The sequence below is a fragment of the Oryzias latipes genome, chromosome 6, assembly GCF_053564925.1.
Source record: "Oryzias latipes strain Hd-rR chromosome 6, Olatipes_Hd-rR_3.1".
In the NCBI taxonomy this organism is placed as follows: Eukaryota; Metazoa; Chordata; class Actinopteri; order Beloniformes; family Adrianichthyidae; genus Oryzias; species Oryzias latipes.
Window position 1 is genome coordinate 16787383 of NC_136242.1, and position 16064 is coordinate 16803446.

At 41.2% G+C, this 16064-nt stretch overlaps 1 protein-coding gene across 10 annotated transcripts in view; it reads left to right on the plus strand.

Moving 5' to 3' along the window:
* Positions 1-6594: 6594 nt before the first annotated feature.
* LOC101155599 (sarcolemmal membrane-associated protein) overlaps positions 6595-16064 on the plus strand; it is a 35765-nt gene continuing 26295 nt past the window's right edge. For 3 of the 10 annotated variants that reach the window (XR_013656398.1, XM_011475954.4, XM_078948563.1), the window contains exon 1: positions 11491-11878. Coding sequence is in view for 4 of the 10 variants with exons in the window: in XM_011475954.4 (XP_011474256.1) it covers positions 11827-11878 (52 nt within the window). In the remaining 6 variants the exon portion in view is untranslated. The other 7 variants (XR_002290393.3, XM_020703901.3, XM_020703902.3 and 4 more) reach the window with 4 other exon arrangements.

Sequence of the window (16064 nt, forward strand, 5' to 3'; positions counted from 1 at the left end):
TTCAACAACATGAACTAACTGCAGTTTTCTACATAAATAAAAAATAATTTGGACCAGTTTTACTAACCATAACCCTGTACCACAGAATCTTCAGAGCCACAAGCTTCCTTAGGTAAAAATATCAAACTATGTGCATCATGTTTCGGTGAATGGGACTTCTGGTAGGCTAACATCTGGAGAAAACCCAAACACGTCTCAACACAATGCAGACATTAAAGGTAATTTTCTAGATAGGTCTTTATTTCTGTGTATTTGCAACCAACTGCATGGATGTGGGTTTCTTTGTCAGGATTCAAATTGAGGCCCACCAAAATGGTTCAAAGGTGTGAAGTAGATGTGTGTTTTAAAAAAAATGGCAATCACAAGTTTACCCTAAACAAGTTTTTCAGAGAACCTTTTTTGAAGGAATTTCTTGGAAAGACTCTGTGTTCCTTTTTTTTTTGTTTTGCAAATGCAAATAAACCTCACCTTTAAATATTTCTGGGCGTGTCAAATCTTTAAAAGACAGTTCACTTAAACATTGTATGTGTTTGACGTGTCAGCAAGTACTTGATTCTATTATTTTTTTTTCAAAATAAAAGGCAAAATAAGATAAAATCTTTATGAATGGGAATAAAAAAACAGAAGGGAAGGAAACTAGCATATTTTAGAAATACCCAATTAGCTTTAATAATTGGCTGTAATTACTAGAGAAGGTGTGGGTTGTTTCAAAAATTTAGCCTTGTTTGCTTTTTATGATGAAACAGAGACTATAGTTACACAATTTCCAAGAAAACTGTTCATCACTTCGGTACTGATGCAAAAGTTTTACCAGTAGGGGGCGCAAGTGCAACACTCCAAATTCTGATCAAGAACAGGAATACTGCATGGCCAAAAAAGAATCGTGCCTTTTTCCCCCTGAATCATTAATTTCTATTTTTTGTCAGTTCTGACTCTAAAAACGCACAAAAATAACTCCAGCTTTCACCTCACAGCAGAGGAAAACATCTGCTAACAGCGCATGGGAATCACAACTTCAAAATCTGTGACATTTTTAATCTTCTAACTAATTATACACGTTTTTTAATACTAAGTCCAAGTCTGCAGCAGATTTTGTAATCAGTCATGCGTTTTGTAGTATTGAATGTGCGATGTGGCTCTCAACAGGATGAGGTTTGGTATGGAGCAAGCAGATGATCAAACATCAATTCCCTTTAGTTAAAATGCACTTTAATGGTAAGGCCAAAATGGGAACACTCATATAAAAAACATAGAAAATGCTTTTTTAAATATTAGTTTCTGTGATATTTTGTATTTTAGAATAAATAAAACAGTGGTTGAGCTTGTTATCGTTATTATCACTAATATTAAAACAGCACTTCTTTGGCTGATGTAATAATGCTTAAAGAAGCTTGTATTGATGAGTTCTTAATCTTTGTAAATAATAATCCTATTATTGGCTCGAGTTTATTATTACTCGGGGTGGGTGCACCCCTAGCTCCCCTGTAGCTCAGCCTTTGCAAACAGACCTTGTAATTGAAGAAGACAGCAAAATTTGAAACAAAGTCAGTTAAACCGCAATAAAAGGAAGTGAAGGAGGTGTAATAATAAAGGCTCATGCACAATGATATATACAGAACTTTTGGCAAATTAGTGTGCTGAACCAATTTCAAACCTGAATCTTCGGGGAAACACCTGGAATCTCAATGAGTAGTTAAATAATCTCAGAAATCTGTTTTTGATTCGGTTTTGCTACCATAAGTGCATGAAACGGTGCTCATATCAGGCGGCCGATAAGGAGAAAGAAAGCAATCTGTGGGGAAAACTTTGAAGATTTCTCTAAAATTTAAAACCATGGAGTACATCCAGGCCTGGGCTTGCTCCTGGGGGAGGCGCTTTCTTCGCTCCTCTCTCCTTGTGTGGGGTGGGCGGGTGTGGGGTCTGGGGGGTCGACGCTGCAGGCCCTTGGGCTGGGGAGGCCTGGGCCCAATGCTGCGGGGTGGGGGGTGGGGTGGACAGGACTGGTTTCTTTTCCGTCCGGTCCAACAACAAAAAAAAAAATATTTACAAATATAATTAATATGAATCAAGTTTAGCTGAAATTACAAAAGAGATTTATTTAAATATGCATCTGGTGTATCATAAGATTCATAACCCCTGTTGTAAAAGTAAAATATGTCCAACACAAAAAGCTTTCAGCTCTCATCTGTTTGCTTAACTGTTGGACAGGACAAGTTAAAAGAATAAATAAAAAAAGAGTACATCCAGGTTTTTCCAGCTCCCCACCTACTGTTTTGTCTTTAAATCCATATTCACGACTTAAAAGTAGTTTGTTAATAATGTGGAATTTCTCTCAGCGCAGGTTTGATTTAGGTTCCCTTTATCTGTCAGCATCTTTTCCTTTCATTCCTTTCCATTTCTTCAGTAAACTCATATTTCCGCACTCAGAAATGAGCCTTACTATTGTTAAATGTGCTTCATTGCATGTTTAGGGCCTATGTGAAGGAGTGGGAGAGAAGCGGATAGATTTGAAAACTGAACTGCAGCTCTCTCTGTGTTCTCATAAGAGCTTAAGTGTGAGAGTCAAAGGGTGACTTGTGCACACACACAAACACACCCACACTTGTGTTTGTGTGTCTGAGTAGACCAGCTGTGTTTTGTGCATTTGTGAAACAGCTCAGATCTCTGGGGAAGAAGAAAATACTTGAACTAAAGATCCCAACACACACACACGCACACACCCATACACACACATACACACATACACATATACACATACACATACACATAAACATACACATACACATACACACACACAAACAGGGAGGATTAGGAGCTATATTTGTAGGGGAGCAATATTTCCTTTTCTTCTCTTCTCTTTATCATCTGGTCGAGCGTTTTCCTTTGATGTGAGCTTCGATCCTGAGTGTTTTCCATTGCACTCTCATGTGGCTCCTGGAGCTAGCTGGTCTATTCATTGGGTTCCATAATGAGCTGCTAATTATCTCAGGACCTCATCAATTCTCTTTGGGCTTGGTCTCTTTCCCACATAGGTTGGCATGGTGACTGCAGAGGGACAAGACCTAAAGGAGGCCATCAAAAGGACTGCCGCAGCTCCTTCTCCCTCCAGAGGGGGAGTGACAGGGACACATTTATCTGTTTAGAAAAATATGTGACGTACAGCAAAAGCTTTGTGTATTCTTCATTAGTTTTTATTCTGTCCATCAGTTAGTGTGTCAGATTCGTTTTTTTTTTTTGTTGCACTCATACAAATTCAATTTATGGGAAAGTTCTGACCTTTTGGCATCTTGTACAGCAGATTACGCAGAGTCCTCTGGTCATGCTGAGCCCTTCCCTTTTCCTGTTCTAGAGAGTCATGGAAACCATTTTTCTTTCCTTGGCTGTTGCATGAAAACTCACCCTGCATCAAGTCACTGGCAGCAGCTTCCTGCATCAACAAGCGTAAGATTCGCAGCTTAGGGACGCTGCAGACCCGGTGACAAAAATACAGCTTTCAGCAAGAAACACTTATAAGTAATTAGTAAAAAACAACTCTGATTTATGAGAACATTCTTCATCAACATCCACATATAAATCACCTTTTCAAACGTCTTAAATCAAAGGCACCTCCGATTTCCTTTAGTTGCTAGGCAACCGCTGAGCACCAGAGTGAGGTTCGGAGTTAAAGGCTGGCAGCCCAGCGGTGAAAAAGTGGATTGTTGGGTGAATCACTGTCTTTTATGGCTCCGAGGTTCCATTACACTGCCAGCAGACAATGACAGTGATACACTATCACTGCAGAGTAATTATACAATCTGTTGATCCTGTCGCTGGATCTCCATAAACAAATGATGTCACCTGAACGGCTGAACAAACACATACCAGTTCCCTCTCTTAATAGAAAAGCCATAACAAGTTGTAAAAAGTATTAAAAATTATGCTTATGTGTAATGTCTGTAGATAGTTTTAGGGGTTTCCTTTGGGCCAGTTTGCTCGAGATATTCTTAGCAGTCATCACAGCCTTAGATATTTGTCTCCACTCCAATGTCAGCTTTTATTTTCACATTTGTGTCACCACTGAATCCATGCCGAGGTTTTGGAGACTTCTTTATTGTTTAGGCAGGTTCTTGTCGGTCAGCACTTATCTGAGACACAAAGAGGGTAAACAAGAATGAATGATCCAGCAATTCAGGTTTTTTAGGAATTTAACATCAAACCAGGAGCTGTGGATGATCATTCAAAACCTTTCAGAGAACAGTGAATCCCAAGAATGGAGAACATTCTCATATTGCGCAACAACTGTTCAGCTCAGTATTCCAATAAGGAGAGATGTTAGTAATGTGAGTAGGGATTTTTTTGTGATACAGAAAGATGTGGATGAAATAAGTTCACCTTTGGCAGTTAGGCTCTTGGCCACTGACCTCTTGTGTGCTTGGTAAAAGATTGGATCTTAGATCATAAGCCTAGATGCTGATGGTGGTTGAAGCCTCAGCAACATGTGCCCGTATTGGGGTTGAATGCATCAGGGTTTTGGGTTGTCTGGGCATGTGGAAGGTCGTAGAGTGGGAGGGCAGCATCTCCAGGGGAGAGCAGGTGTGCCTTCCAGTTCCCTTGAGGCTTGTACAGCCACCTAAAGGGACATTGTTGAAAGTGAAACGCATTTCAGATGGCAAGTGTATGGTAAGTATATCATAATGTATTTGTAAAGCTAATATACTCTAAGTTGGATGCACTAATGACATATAGGTGATGCCACACTCTAGTCATTAGTAAGGCTGCAAGCAAATGTTGCATGCGAGGGGTGGGCATGTGATACTTTAGTGCCCATAGGACGCAAGTAGAACTACCACACAAACTACACTCTGATTTCTTAATTATCTAATTTCTAACAGTCAAACTTCACCCAAGGAGCCATCACTTATCACGTGAGCAGCACTGATAGGCCCCTTAGACATTCAGCAGGATTTAGGAGAAGTCTAAGGCTGTACGACATGCCTGCATTTCACCTACTTGAAATTTTTTAGAATCATCGTCGACAATGCAGAGAGACAATGTTTCGTGACTTTAAAGGCAGAAGAATGACTGTGATTTGCTGAGAAGCTAATGGTTCAGATTGAAGGCCTTGTTGGTTGGTGGTGTGCAGAACGATGTAAAAACCCATTGTCCATGGAAATGAGGAAGATCTTTCTCATTGAAATTGTGGCAAAGCTTTACTGCTTTATCCTACTCCATGCTTGGATAGAAATGTCCAAGTTTTAATTTTTTGTATTTCAGAAAATTGTTTGAAAGAACGACACATATTTAAAGTCTTTTGCCATGTTATACCAGAAAGGATACATTTAATCAAAAGACTCCCCACTGTTATTTTTATCTTTGACTTGATGGGTTATTTTAACTTGAACGTGACGAAAGGGTTAAAAAAAAGGAGGTTTCATTGAGTGGATTAGCTTTGTATTCATTATGAATACACAAAGCTTCATTCGTTTTTCTTTTTGCATCGTTTGTGTTGCATTTGTGGGGGGGCCGGCTGACAATCCGGAGATGGTCGTTGCGTGGGAGGGAGGGGGGCCTGGCTGAAAGAAAGATCCGACTGAAGACAGACTGGAGAGATTCTCTTTCCTCCGACCCATGTGAGAGTTCTCTGTTACAGAACAAACAACTCATTCTGACACCTACAGCATGGTGACATTTTTAATTTATTTATTTTCATGAAAGAGGGGGTCAGTTTGCATTGAAACTGACTCTTAGGGGAGAATGTTCAATAGATTCATCAGAACTGGGGGTCTGTTATCAGCCATAAAAATGTGTTTGAGAAGGAACCATGAATCATTTAGACCAATTCTGATGGTATCTACTTTTTATCTTTGCTTTGCTGCCCGGCTGCTGCCACATCAGATTGACACTTACAGACTGAAGCCAGACATTGTCAGCTCATTATCAACACTTTGTCATGTGTTGTCAACCAGTTCTCTGCACAGCTCTCCCTTCTTGCAGTTTTTCCCCTCCTGTTTTCAAAAGACTGTATCTCTAGCTGAAACATGTCTTCCTGCTTACACTCCTTGACTGGGGATTACAGCTAAGCAAAACTGAGTGAACACACACGGAAGTGCCGGAAGTGCTTGTAAGCAGACACCAGTCTTTCCTGTCTGGTAAGTTTGAAGCCTTGCTTCATGATCCTTGCAGTTTTGAAGCTGACCTCGCTAACCAGACACAAGAAGTTTGCTTCTCTCTATTTCGGTTCCAAAACTTCTGCTTTTTTCCTCTACCATTTCCTCTTTCACATACGTGTACAAACTGCGTGTTTGAGTCAGGGTGTCTACTGTCTCACAGTTGTGTGGCAGGAATAGCCTCCTGCAGGGGGATTTCGTTCAATCACACAATTTAAGCGTATACCTTTTCCAGCTCCTTACGACTTCTTTCTCCGGATATCCCAGGAGAAAAAAAAAGAAATGATCAAAGACTGGTAAAAATGGAGGGGGTGGTGTTGTGTTCTTAGTGAAAGAGGAACTGCACATAATCAGTGAAGTGAGTGAGAATCTGTAAAGGGAAGAAATGAACAATGGAAGGGAAATCATCAGTAATCATCAATGTTAGGTGCCAGCTTCCACTGAAACCATCTGTCTGGATTTCATCACAGGTAAATAAGCTTGAATGTGCATGAGCCAATATGGAGTGTGGGCATGCGTTCACACTTGCTCCTGTGAGTAATACAAACACTGGCAGTTGGAGTGAGCGTGTTATGGTTGTGTAGTTATCTGAGCTACGATTAGAAATCTGTTAGTCTTTCAGCTTTTTCTCTTTTCACTTATCCTAGCATATATTTACCCCCCTCCCTGCCCCAGATGCTGCTGCTGGAAACTAGACATGCAAGCTAAAATTAACTTGATGAAATATTGATACAGTGCAGTTACCATTGCACTACTTTATCAACTTTTAAGACTGTTTAATATGTGTTTCAGTTTTATAAAAATCAGGACGGATGTGACATAATCACATACATGTAGATTATTGAAACATGATCACTAAAATACTGGAGGAGATAAAAGGATTGCTGACACACCGTGATCAAATGGATAGGGATCTGACTGAATACTGTCCTCTGTGAGGATTTGACAGGTATAGAATCAGTTGCTAAAGACTCTGGAAAGCTTAATTAAAACCAAATTTTTGTTTTTTATAAATGTTAATTTCTAAATTTCCCTTTGTAAACAACCAGAACGTGCTTGAAAGCCTGTAAAGTCCTACTCCGATCATCTTTTGACCTATTTTAAAAATGTTCTCAGTGGTCTTTTGTTAATGATTTCCGTTTTATTTGTGATTCTGTTTTTAGCCAAAATCAAAAAGATCTGTTGTCTTCCAGGACATAGTTTCTGCAGAGCAGCAGCAGTTCCTCAGAAATTCACCTCTGACTGGTGGGCGGGACTGTTGGCGTAGAGTAAGGCCACCCACATTTCCCACTATCCCTTTGTTAACACTCTCTCCCACGAGCTTGGTGCCTCTCACATCCTGAACCTAACACTAGCAGTATAACAAAAACGGCAACCAATATCAGAGCTGTCCAGCCGTACAGTTTTGAGCCAAATTACAGCTCAGACGAAGAAAATGATGACGTACATAGATCTATTTGTCTGCAAGTGGTGCATCAGAATGAAGAGTGGCAGTTTGTGGCCCGCTGACTGTAGCACCTATGTCACAGCTACAAGTTTTTTCCAACAGCATTTTATTGTCTGCTCCTGATTCACCATGATTTGAATATAGAAATACTCAGAAATGCTTTTTTAATCTTAGTTGTCTTATATATGTCCTCCATCACGAGAAAATGCTACAAGAACATGTTGAAAACACCAAAAGCACAATTCTTGGAGTTGATCTTTAAAGAAGTTAGCATAATGTGGAAAACATTTACAAAGATTTTTTTGTGTTGTTAGTTTCTTGGACAGTTTGGATATTCCATAAACCAGCTGCAATAAACCTGCATAAACAGGTTTAATCAAAATAATTTATCTGATCATCCACATAGGTTATAATTTATCCATAGTTAAATGAACAAGTTTAAGGCTTCCATGTTGTATTTTTTACTTTCTTTTTGTGTATGTGTTGTTTACTTTCTTTTTGTCCCCTTCAATGCAACATTGAAACACGCTCAGCCTCTAAAATGACTCATCATACGCTATATTTTGAAAGATTTTTCCATGATTTGGTACATCCAGCAAGCATTTTTGTGGCGTCATGCATTCTCACGGACTCACAGTTCGTATGATCCTGACTAACATCCCCCACATGCCGTAATGATGTCCCTAATGGGATCCAGGCCGGCTGCAGGGAAATTTTGGGGCACACAGCTTTGAGACACGCCACTATTGGGTCGGGGGGTTTTGCCCTGACAGCACAAGCTGCAACGCTCCAGGCAGCTGATTAGAGCCTCCATAGCTGATAGTCTAAAAATAACCGCGTTGTCCCTGAAGGTTGTCTCTTTTAAGGTATAATGCTGTTAACCTCACAGTCTTGTGATGGTAAACGCATCACCTCCAGCTACAGACAGACTTTTTTGTTTATTGTCCAAAAAGGCACTCTGGAGACATAGATTTTGGGGGGAAAAAAACCCTGAACGTTATATCAGAGGAATTTACTCACATCCGTTTGAAAGATTATTTTTCAGTCACTTCTGGATAAGTAGTAGCTCCGTGTACAAATATTATGAAATCGGCTCATGGCTTCATAGTTTATCATTAAAGACGAACCTGTGCTGAGGACAGTGCTTGTACTAGTTTGCCTCTCACCCACATGTCAGGCCGATTTGTAATCTTTTCATCCAACAACAGAATTAAAAGACCCAGAAGTAACAGAAAGATTTGAGTTAACCATATCCTTTAAATATAACAAAATGAACTGCAATACCTCTGTGATTTTGTCCCTCAACATGGAACACCCTGGAATGTTTTCTAAAGGTAACAACTTACATTTTTTATGTCTAAAAGTGTGATCCTTAAAGTATTTTTACTTCACAATATTTCTGTATTTTCCCTAAGAAATGTATATGCCACCAGTACTCCTCACACTCTTGTAATCTCTTTTTTGTTTATAGCATGTCTGTTTCTTCCAAGCCTAAGGGAGTTTTTTTTTATCAAAGGACAGGAAACTAGAAGATATATTTTCTTCTCTTTTAGTAAGCAGTATTGTACGGTATCAGTAATCTGATTTAACCGAATTGCTCTGTCTGGATTATTGTCTAGACTGTGAGTTATAATTATAGGATTGACTAACAACAGCGGTTACAGCTCTCTGGACCTTTCTGTGTGGAGTCTGCATGTTCTCCCCGTGCATGCGTGGGTTTTCTCTGGGCACTCCAGCTTCCTCCCACAGTCCAAAAAACATGCTTCATAGGTTCATGGGTTACTCTAAAGTGTCTCCAGGTGTGCATGTGTGAGTGTGTGGGAGTGATTGTGTGCCCTGCAACATACTGGTGACCTGTACAGGGTGCACCCTGCCTTTGCCCAGCAGGAGCCAGGACAGCATCCCTGTGACGCTGAAAGGGATGCAGTGGGTTAAGAAAATGGATGGATCGATGGAAAATAACAACAACAATGATTCTCTCTCACTTTTTTCTTGTTGTGCTTTCCTTGCATTCATGCATGTTAGGACAACTTCAGTGAAAAGTGGAGGTTTCGAAATAAACAACAACAACAGAATATTTTAGACATTAAATTTATTCAGTAAACTATTGGTGTATTCCTTTTAAGTTGTGTTTAAAGACCTATTCCAATCATTGTTCGATCTATTGTATTGTGTTCCCAGTTGTCTTTTAGCTGTGACACTGCCATTTTTAAGGCCTGTTCACACCGGGACGAATTTCGCCGGCGATTTTCGCCGACGTTTAACGCCTCGTGACTAAACAAAGGGCACCAATGTGAGTGTGCACACCGAGGCGAAAAAACGCCAAGCGCCAAAGCGTCAAAAAAAAAAAAACGCCTCGGGTTCGTTTTTTTTTTTCGACGCGTCGCGTCGAAATCTATTCGACCAATGAGAATGGCGCTTTTGCACACGTGTCTGCAGCTTCTGAAGTTACAGTAAAACACAACTTGGGGGCGCTCAAACACAAAACTGCCTTGCTGAGCACACATACCAGCGAAGAAGTTAGACGCCAAGTAGCGTCTACACTGCCGCGAAGAAATAATGACGGACATTCTAAAATATCCCCTTACCAAGTACCAGTTGGAGCTACTGATGCTTGAAATATTCATGTTTTCTTTGTATGATTCTGACAAGCGCGTAAATACTTGCTCTCTTCTTCTGAGTGAAAAGCGACTTTAAGAATCGTAAAGTTGCGCAGCGCCACCTTGTGTACAGGAGTATTTCTGTTTACATTAAGCGCCATCTAATGTCAGGGAAGGAAATTGCATGTTCGCTCGGCTCATCGTCAGCGAAAATCGCCTGGGTGTGAACACAAAAGACGTGGCGAAAAACGCTGGCGAATAACGCCTGGCGAATATTCGTCCCGGTGTGTACGGGCCTTTAGGCAACTTTTTAAAAACCTGTGTGGTTTTCTATAGGACACAGTTTCTGCAGAGCGGCAGTTCATCAGAAATTTGTGGGTTGACTCCGTTAGCACAGAGTAAGCCTGTTCTTACTTCCCATCATCCCTTTGTTTACACTCTCTCCCACTAGCTCACAGCCTCTTACAACCCATTAACCATTATTGGTTCAACAAAAATAGCGAGCACTATTGGAGCTATCCAGTCAGTTTTGAGCCAGATGCCAGCTCAGATGAAGAAAAACAAAGACGTACATGAATCTATTCGTCTACAAGTGGATGCATTGATATGTAGCAGAGCAGTGAGTTTGTGGCTCCTGTGTAACATCTATAAGCTTTTTCCAATTGCACTTTTTCGTCTGCCCCTAATTTGCAGCCATCTTAATAAAGAAATACCCAGAAACACAATTATAAGCTTAATTTTATTTAGATATGTCCTCCATCATCAAAAAATGCCACAAGAATGTGTTAAAAGCTCCAAAACTACGATTTTCATGGGAGCAGATATTAAAAAAGGTTTTTTTTGGATTACCCCATTCATTTTTACTGTAGAAGAACACTATTTTCAAGACCTACAACTGCTACTTGAATAATTTGTTGACTATTTTAAAAATGTCCACAGTTTACTGATCTGAGGACAGTCATATTAGATGTTAATTTCAGATCTATGCCAAAGTGGTCCAAAAAAGTACAATTGAGCATCCTGGGACACTCATACCTTTCATTTATAATCATTTCCTTTATTTTTTATTCTAATAAGTAACCAGTGAGGTAGTTAAAATGATATCACAAGCCACTGTTGGGATGGATTTCTTGCAGTCTATGGCGCACAAACTAATGAACGCTCGGGGTCAGATCATTCCGATTATGGTCTTCCCTTCATTTGAAGAGATTAGAAGACAAAATGTTTGTCTAAATGAAAATACTCGGCGCGTGAGTTTCTTGTCAGGAGTTGAAGGCAGAGGCGTCCTGATGAAGTTGGGACAAACGTGCAGGAATAGTAAGCAGGAAGGGAGGTGCAGGAGGGGGGAGGTGTGCGCGCGCGGGGACTGAGCTTGCAGTCTGGCAAAACAGCATCCTTCCCTCCTCCCTGCTCCTCCCCTCTTCCCTCTCGGCATCTCTCCCACGCTCCCCAGCTCCCCGGACCCTCCCAAAGTCTCTCGTGGCGCGGCTTGTTTTCCTCGTGTTAGCGTGCAGGCCCGTTCGGCTCGGCTCGGCTCGGTCTCTCCGCAGCTGAGGTGGGCGTGCGGAGCCTCTGACCCTCGGTCGCCCACACTGACTCGCGTTCTCTTCTGCTCCTCAGGGGAGGGGGGGTTATGGACGGACTGCGCTTACCTCCGCTCATAGAGGAGGCTCTGGACTCCACAGGTCGGTGCAGCTCAGCTTTTTTCCGGTTTGTGTGAGGATGATCATCATGTGCGTGGAGGGGAGGGGGGGGGGGGGGGGGGTGACGGTGTGTTTGTGAGGAGCTGCCGGTGCGCTGCAGACTGACTGACTCGTGCGTGGCGCAGACGGATCTCTGATGGAGGCTGCGCACTGACTGTCAGGTAACGCACGGCTCAAAACTCCGCGGGCCTCTCGCGCCATCGGGGCTATAAATGGGGAACGAGTGCTGCCGTTGTTTTTGTGTCGGACCTTGCTGTGTCACTCCAGAGTTTGAATGTGAGGATGAATGTGAGGAATGTTTGGAGACAGAGCAGCCAGTAAGGGACGCAGAGGAGGATGTTTACTGACACGGAGGGGCTCAGAGAGGCGCAGGTCACCAGGATCTGCTGGACTCTGGCTTCCTGTCAAAACTGCTCTAAATCGGAACTTTCTCTGTGGTTATGCTGGACTGAGGGAAGACTATTAGGTAAACTGGACGACTATAACTTTAGCTAAAAGTAAACAGATCTTGATAAATCTGTACCGTTGCAGTGTTCTTGTTGTTATTTATATCCACTTCGATGTTTTTAATTTAATGTAAGAAGCCACTTATGTCCCATTAGGACATTCTACTGCTTTGGTATTTTTTACTTTCACACTTGAATTGTTGCAGGTTATGCAGTTTGGTCATTTGACAATTTGCACTCATCAGTTTGAAGTGTACGGAAATGAGCAATTTCTAGTTTCATTTTTTGTCATTTACAAGGATGCCACAATTCATTGAGAACCAAACTGTATGTTATGCCGTTGAAAGTGAATAGTTGCATCCCTATTGCATAATGTATGGATGTTGGAGTTCACCTTTCAGCACATTCCTTCAGGGGACACAAACCTTTCACTGATTCTCACTGATTTGGCATAGGGTTTTACACCGGATGTCCTTCCTGACACAACCCAGTACTTTATCCGGGCTGGGGACCCAGACAGGGAGACCCAGACTTGTGGCTACATTAGGCATTTGTGTGAAGGGTCTTGCCCAAAGACCCATTTTGGATGAAGCTCATCAAACCCTGGTTTCCCACCAACAGTCCTACACATAGCCAATTAAGCCATTCAGCCACAAATTACTATTACGAGTCAATGTTTTGTGCACAAAAATTTGTTTTTTTGTGGGCACAAATTAGCATTTTGTGTGCACAAGTTACTATTTTAGTATCTTTAATTCCTACTTCTAATTTGCTGTTTAACCCTTGTGCTATCTTAGGTGACCCCACCCTTACATTGACGTGTTCTCCCTACCATGACAAAGGTGGATAAAGGTAGAAAGATTTCATGTAATCCATGGACACTGTCTAGTGGGTCTAGATGACCCAACCCAACTCCCAAGTGCCTAGGATAGCACAAGGGTTACAAATACAAATTTTGTGTGCAGAAAATTGTAATTTGGCCATAAAAAATGACAAAAAAATAACAATTTGAGTGCACAAAATACTAATTTGGGGTTACAAATGATTAATTTACTAGAACAATTGTTTCACTGTCATGGCCCTCCATGAAACTATTACTGTGAAAGTGTCAAACAATTGTGCTAAATTTAAGAAGGGTTTATTGTTTTTTTGTTTTATTAGAATAGGCTTTAGTATGAGGCAACTGAAAGGAGTTTTCTTAATTGTAACGTGCAAATTTAAAACATATATTTTTTTAACTTATTTAGTTTGTTGTTGTTGTTTTGTTATACACTAATTGCATATTGAGCTGAAACAAAACCATGACCCAAAAACTGAGGTTTGAACCGAATCGTTGGGAAAGAGAATTGTTGCATCCCTTTCACTTTGTAGCCATAAATGGAGTAAGTTTTTTTTTAAATAAAAAGTTAGGCTAAAGTAGAATCAAACTTACACTTTTTTTTTAAGAATAACAACTCTAGAAAATGTAGATTTTTAGACAAAATAGATTGTGAAATTCTCTAAATTCCTAATCTGAAGTTTTGTTGGTGTCAAAAGTTGAAAACAAGAGAGTTGTTTATCATACTGTATCAACCATAATAAGGTGGTTGGTGTCCCAGGAGAAATCTTGTCTTCCTAACAATCATGTTCCTGTCCTCCAGGGACCTCCATCTTGTATTCCATGTTATGAGGTGCACTTTGACCTCTGGAAGCAGCCTCTGGTGATGTAATCCTGTCTGATTTATAATAATATAAAAATGTCATAAAAATGTAAACGAAATTTTCAATTATGATGTGATTTATGTGCGTGACATGCACTCTAGGTGGATTTTAACAGTGAGTTTCTCATCATAATGGGGGTCAGCTGTAGCTATGAAAGTCGGATGTCACACAGAGGTGGTGACTTTTACTGTCTTTTCTCATCCTGCTGGGAATAAATCCCAGAATCCTTTACTTCTGCAGTGACATGTGTTTGAGCTGATCGATAAAACATAATCTTACACACGCTTGACTTTCTGCAAGGTGTCTTTCCAGCGTTGGATGATCCTGCACCTCCCACCTGTACAAGTTCCTCAACATTTTTCTTTGGATCCACCTTCCCACTCATTCCTGCCCCCACTTACTTATAGTCCTCTCTTCAGCGCCCACACACCCTCCAACTCACACACGTGTGCGCGCACACACACAGCTGATGTACTCACAGACAAACCTCTGCACTTGCCCGCACCATCAGCCCACACACCTTTTTTTCTAGTGCCCTCCTCCTCATCTCCTCCCAGGTGTGGGGCGCTGGAGAATCTCACTTCAGCAGATACTTGTCCCAAACGTAACTGGCTCGCTAATGAAAAATAAAGTTTCTGCTTTTTACACAAACTTTTGAAATGTGGGAGAAACAACTAACAGAAACAAATGCTGCACTATTTCCCACCTTCAGGCGTTCCAGATCCTTTTTTTTTATTCTTCTGAGGCCTGAACACTGTGGCTTAAGTGCTCCATTTAAAAAATATGCTTTGAAAGCAATCTGACAAAGCAAACTGTGCAATCTGTTGTTCCAGTATTGTTGTTTTTTTCTCACAGTTAAATATAGAATTTTTGCACAGCTTTTTTTCTGCAGATTTATTTTCTTCCTCCCTGAAATGTTTGCTGCTGTGCTCCTCATTACTTCACTCTTTCGTTTTTATCCATTCTGGAGCTTCAGCTGTGGTTTTTCCCTGCAGTTTAGGTGATGTAACACCTCTCTGAGAGAGACTGCTTTCCGGTGAGGGGTGCTGATTTGTGATAAAAGGCGTTAATTCTGGCCCTGTTTCATGCAAATTCAAGGAAAAGATTCCCAGCAAACACTGCAAAGCCACACAAACATCCCTGTAAGTAAGGGATGAGTAAAAAAGGGAAATTATATAGAGACTTGCACATTTTTGGTGCACACTCTATTTAATGAGGTCTAATTATAGCACATTCTACAATGTCTTTTTTTATTCTATTGACCTATTTTTCCTTATTTTCCTCCAAAAAGTGCAAACTTGGATTTTTACTAACCGAGTGCCTGATTAAGTCGGTCCAAGGTATTTCTTTGCTGTTCCTTTTCTGATGAAAAATTCTCCCCTCTCATTTTTGCTTACGAAACCTCAATGTTGGTGAATGAATTTCTCCCTTCGGAGGGGGAAAAACCGGGCGAACAACAGGCAGAACGCTTTCCATGGGAAGCCAGCTGTGGATGAAAACAGCTTTATTGCCATGGAGACTTTCCGTATTGGTTTTTTGGTGCTGAGGCCACAGTGAGGATGAACCTGAGGGTGCTGTTCCACCAGATTAGTTTCAAGGAGATCCAAGCAGGTAGAGTCTAGAGACTTAAAATGCCTCTCCTTCCTCTCTTTTGATTCTCTTGACAGTTCCTCTTTTTTCTCCGACCTCCCCTCCTCCTCCTCCTCCTCTCTGGGCCCGTATCACGTGTTGCTGAGGAAGTGCTCAAGTTCTAGGGGGGAAACTACGTCAGAGCGAGGATGCTTTCAAAGCTGGGGTTGGATGGGGGGGTTGGTGTGCATTATTCATGGTCTCTTACACAGAGACATTCATGACTTACACACACACAACGGCGAGATTATACACACGATGCATAATGAATGTGAGCTTATCGTGAGTTCAGCAGGTCTGGGTGCCAGCGTGACACACAGGGCTCAAATGCATAAACACATGCGGCACATGTTTATTGCTGAACACAAGCACTGCCACCAACACGTGTCTAA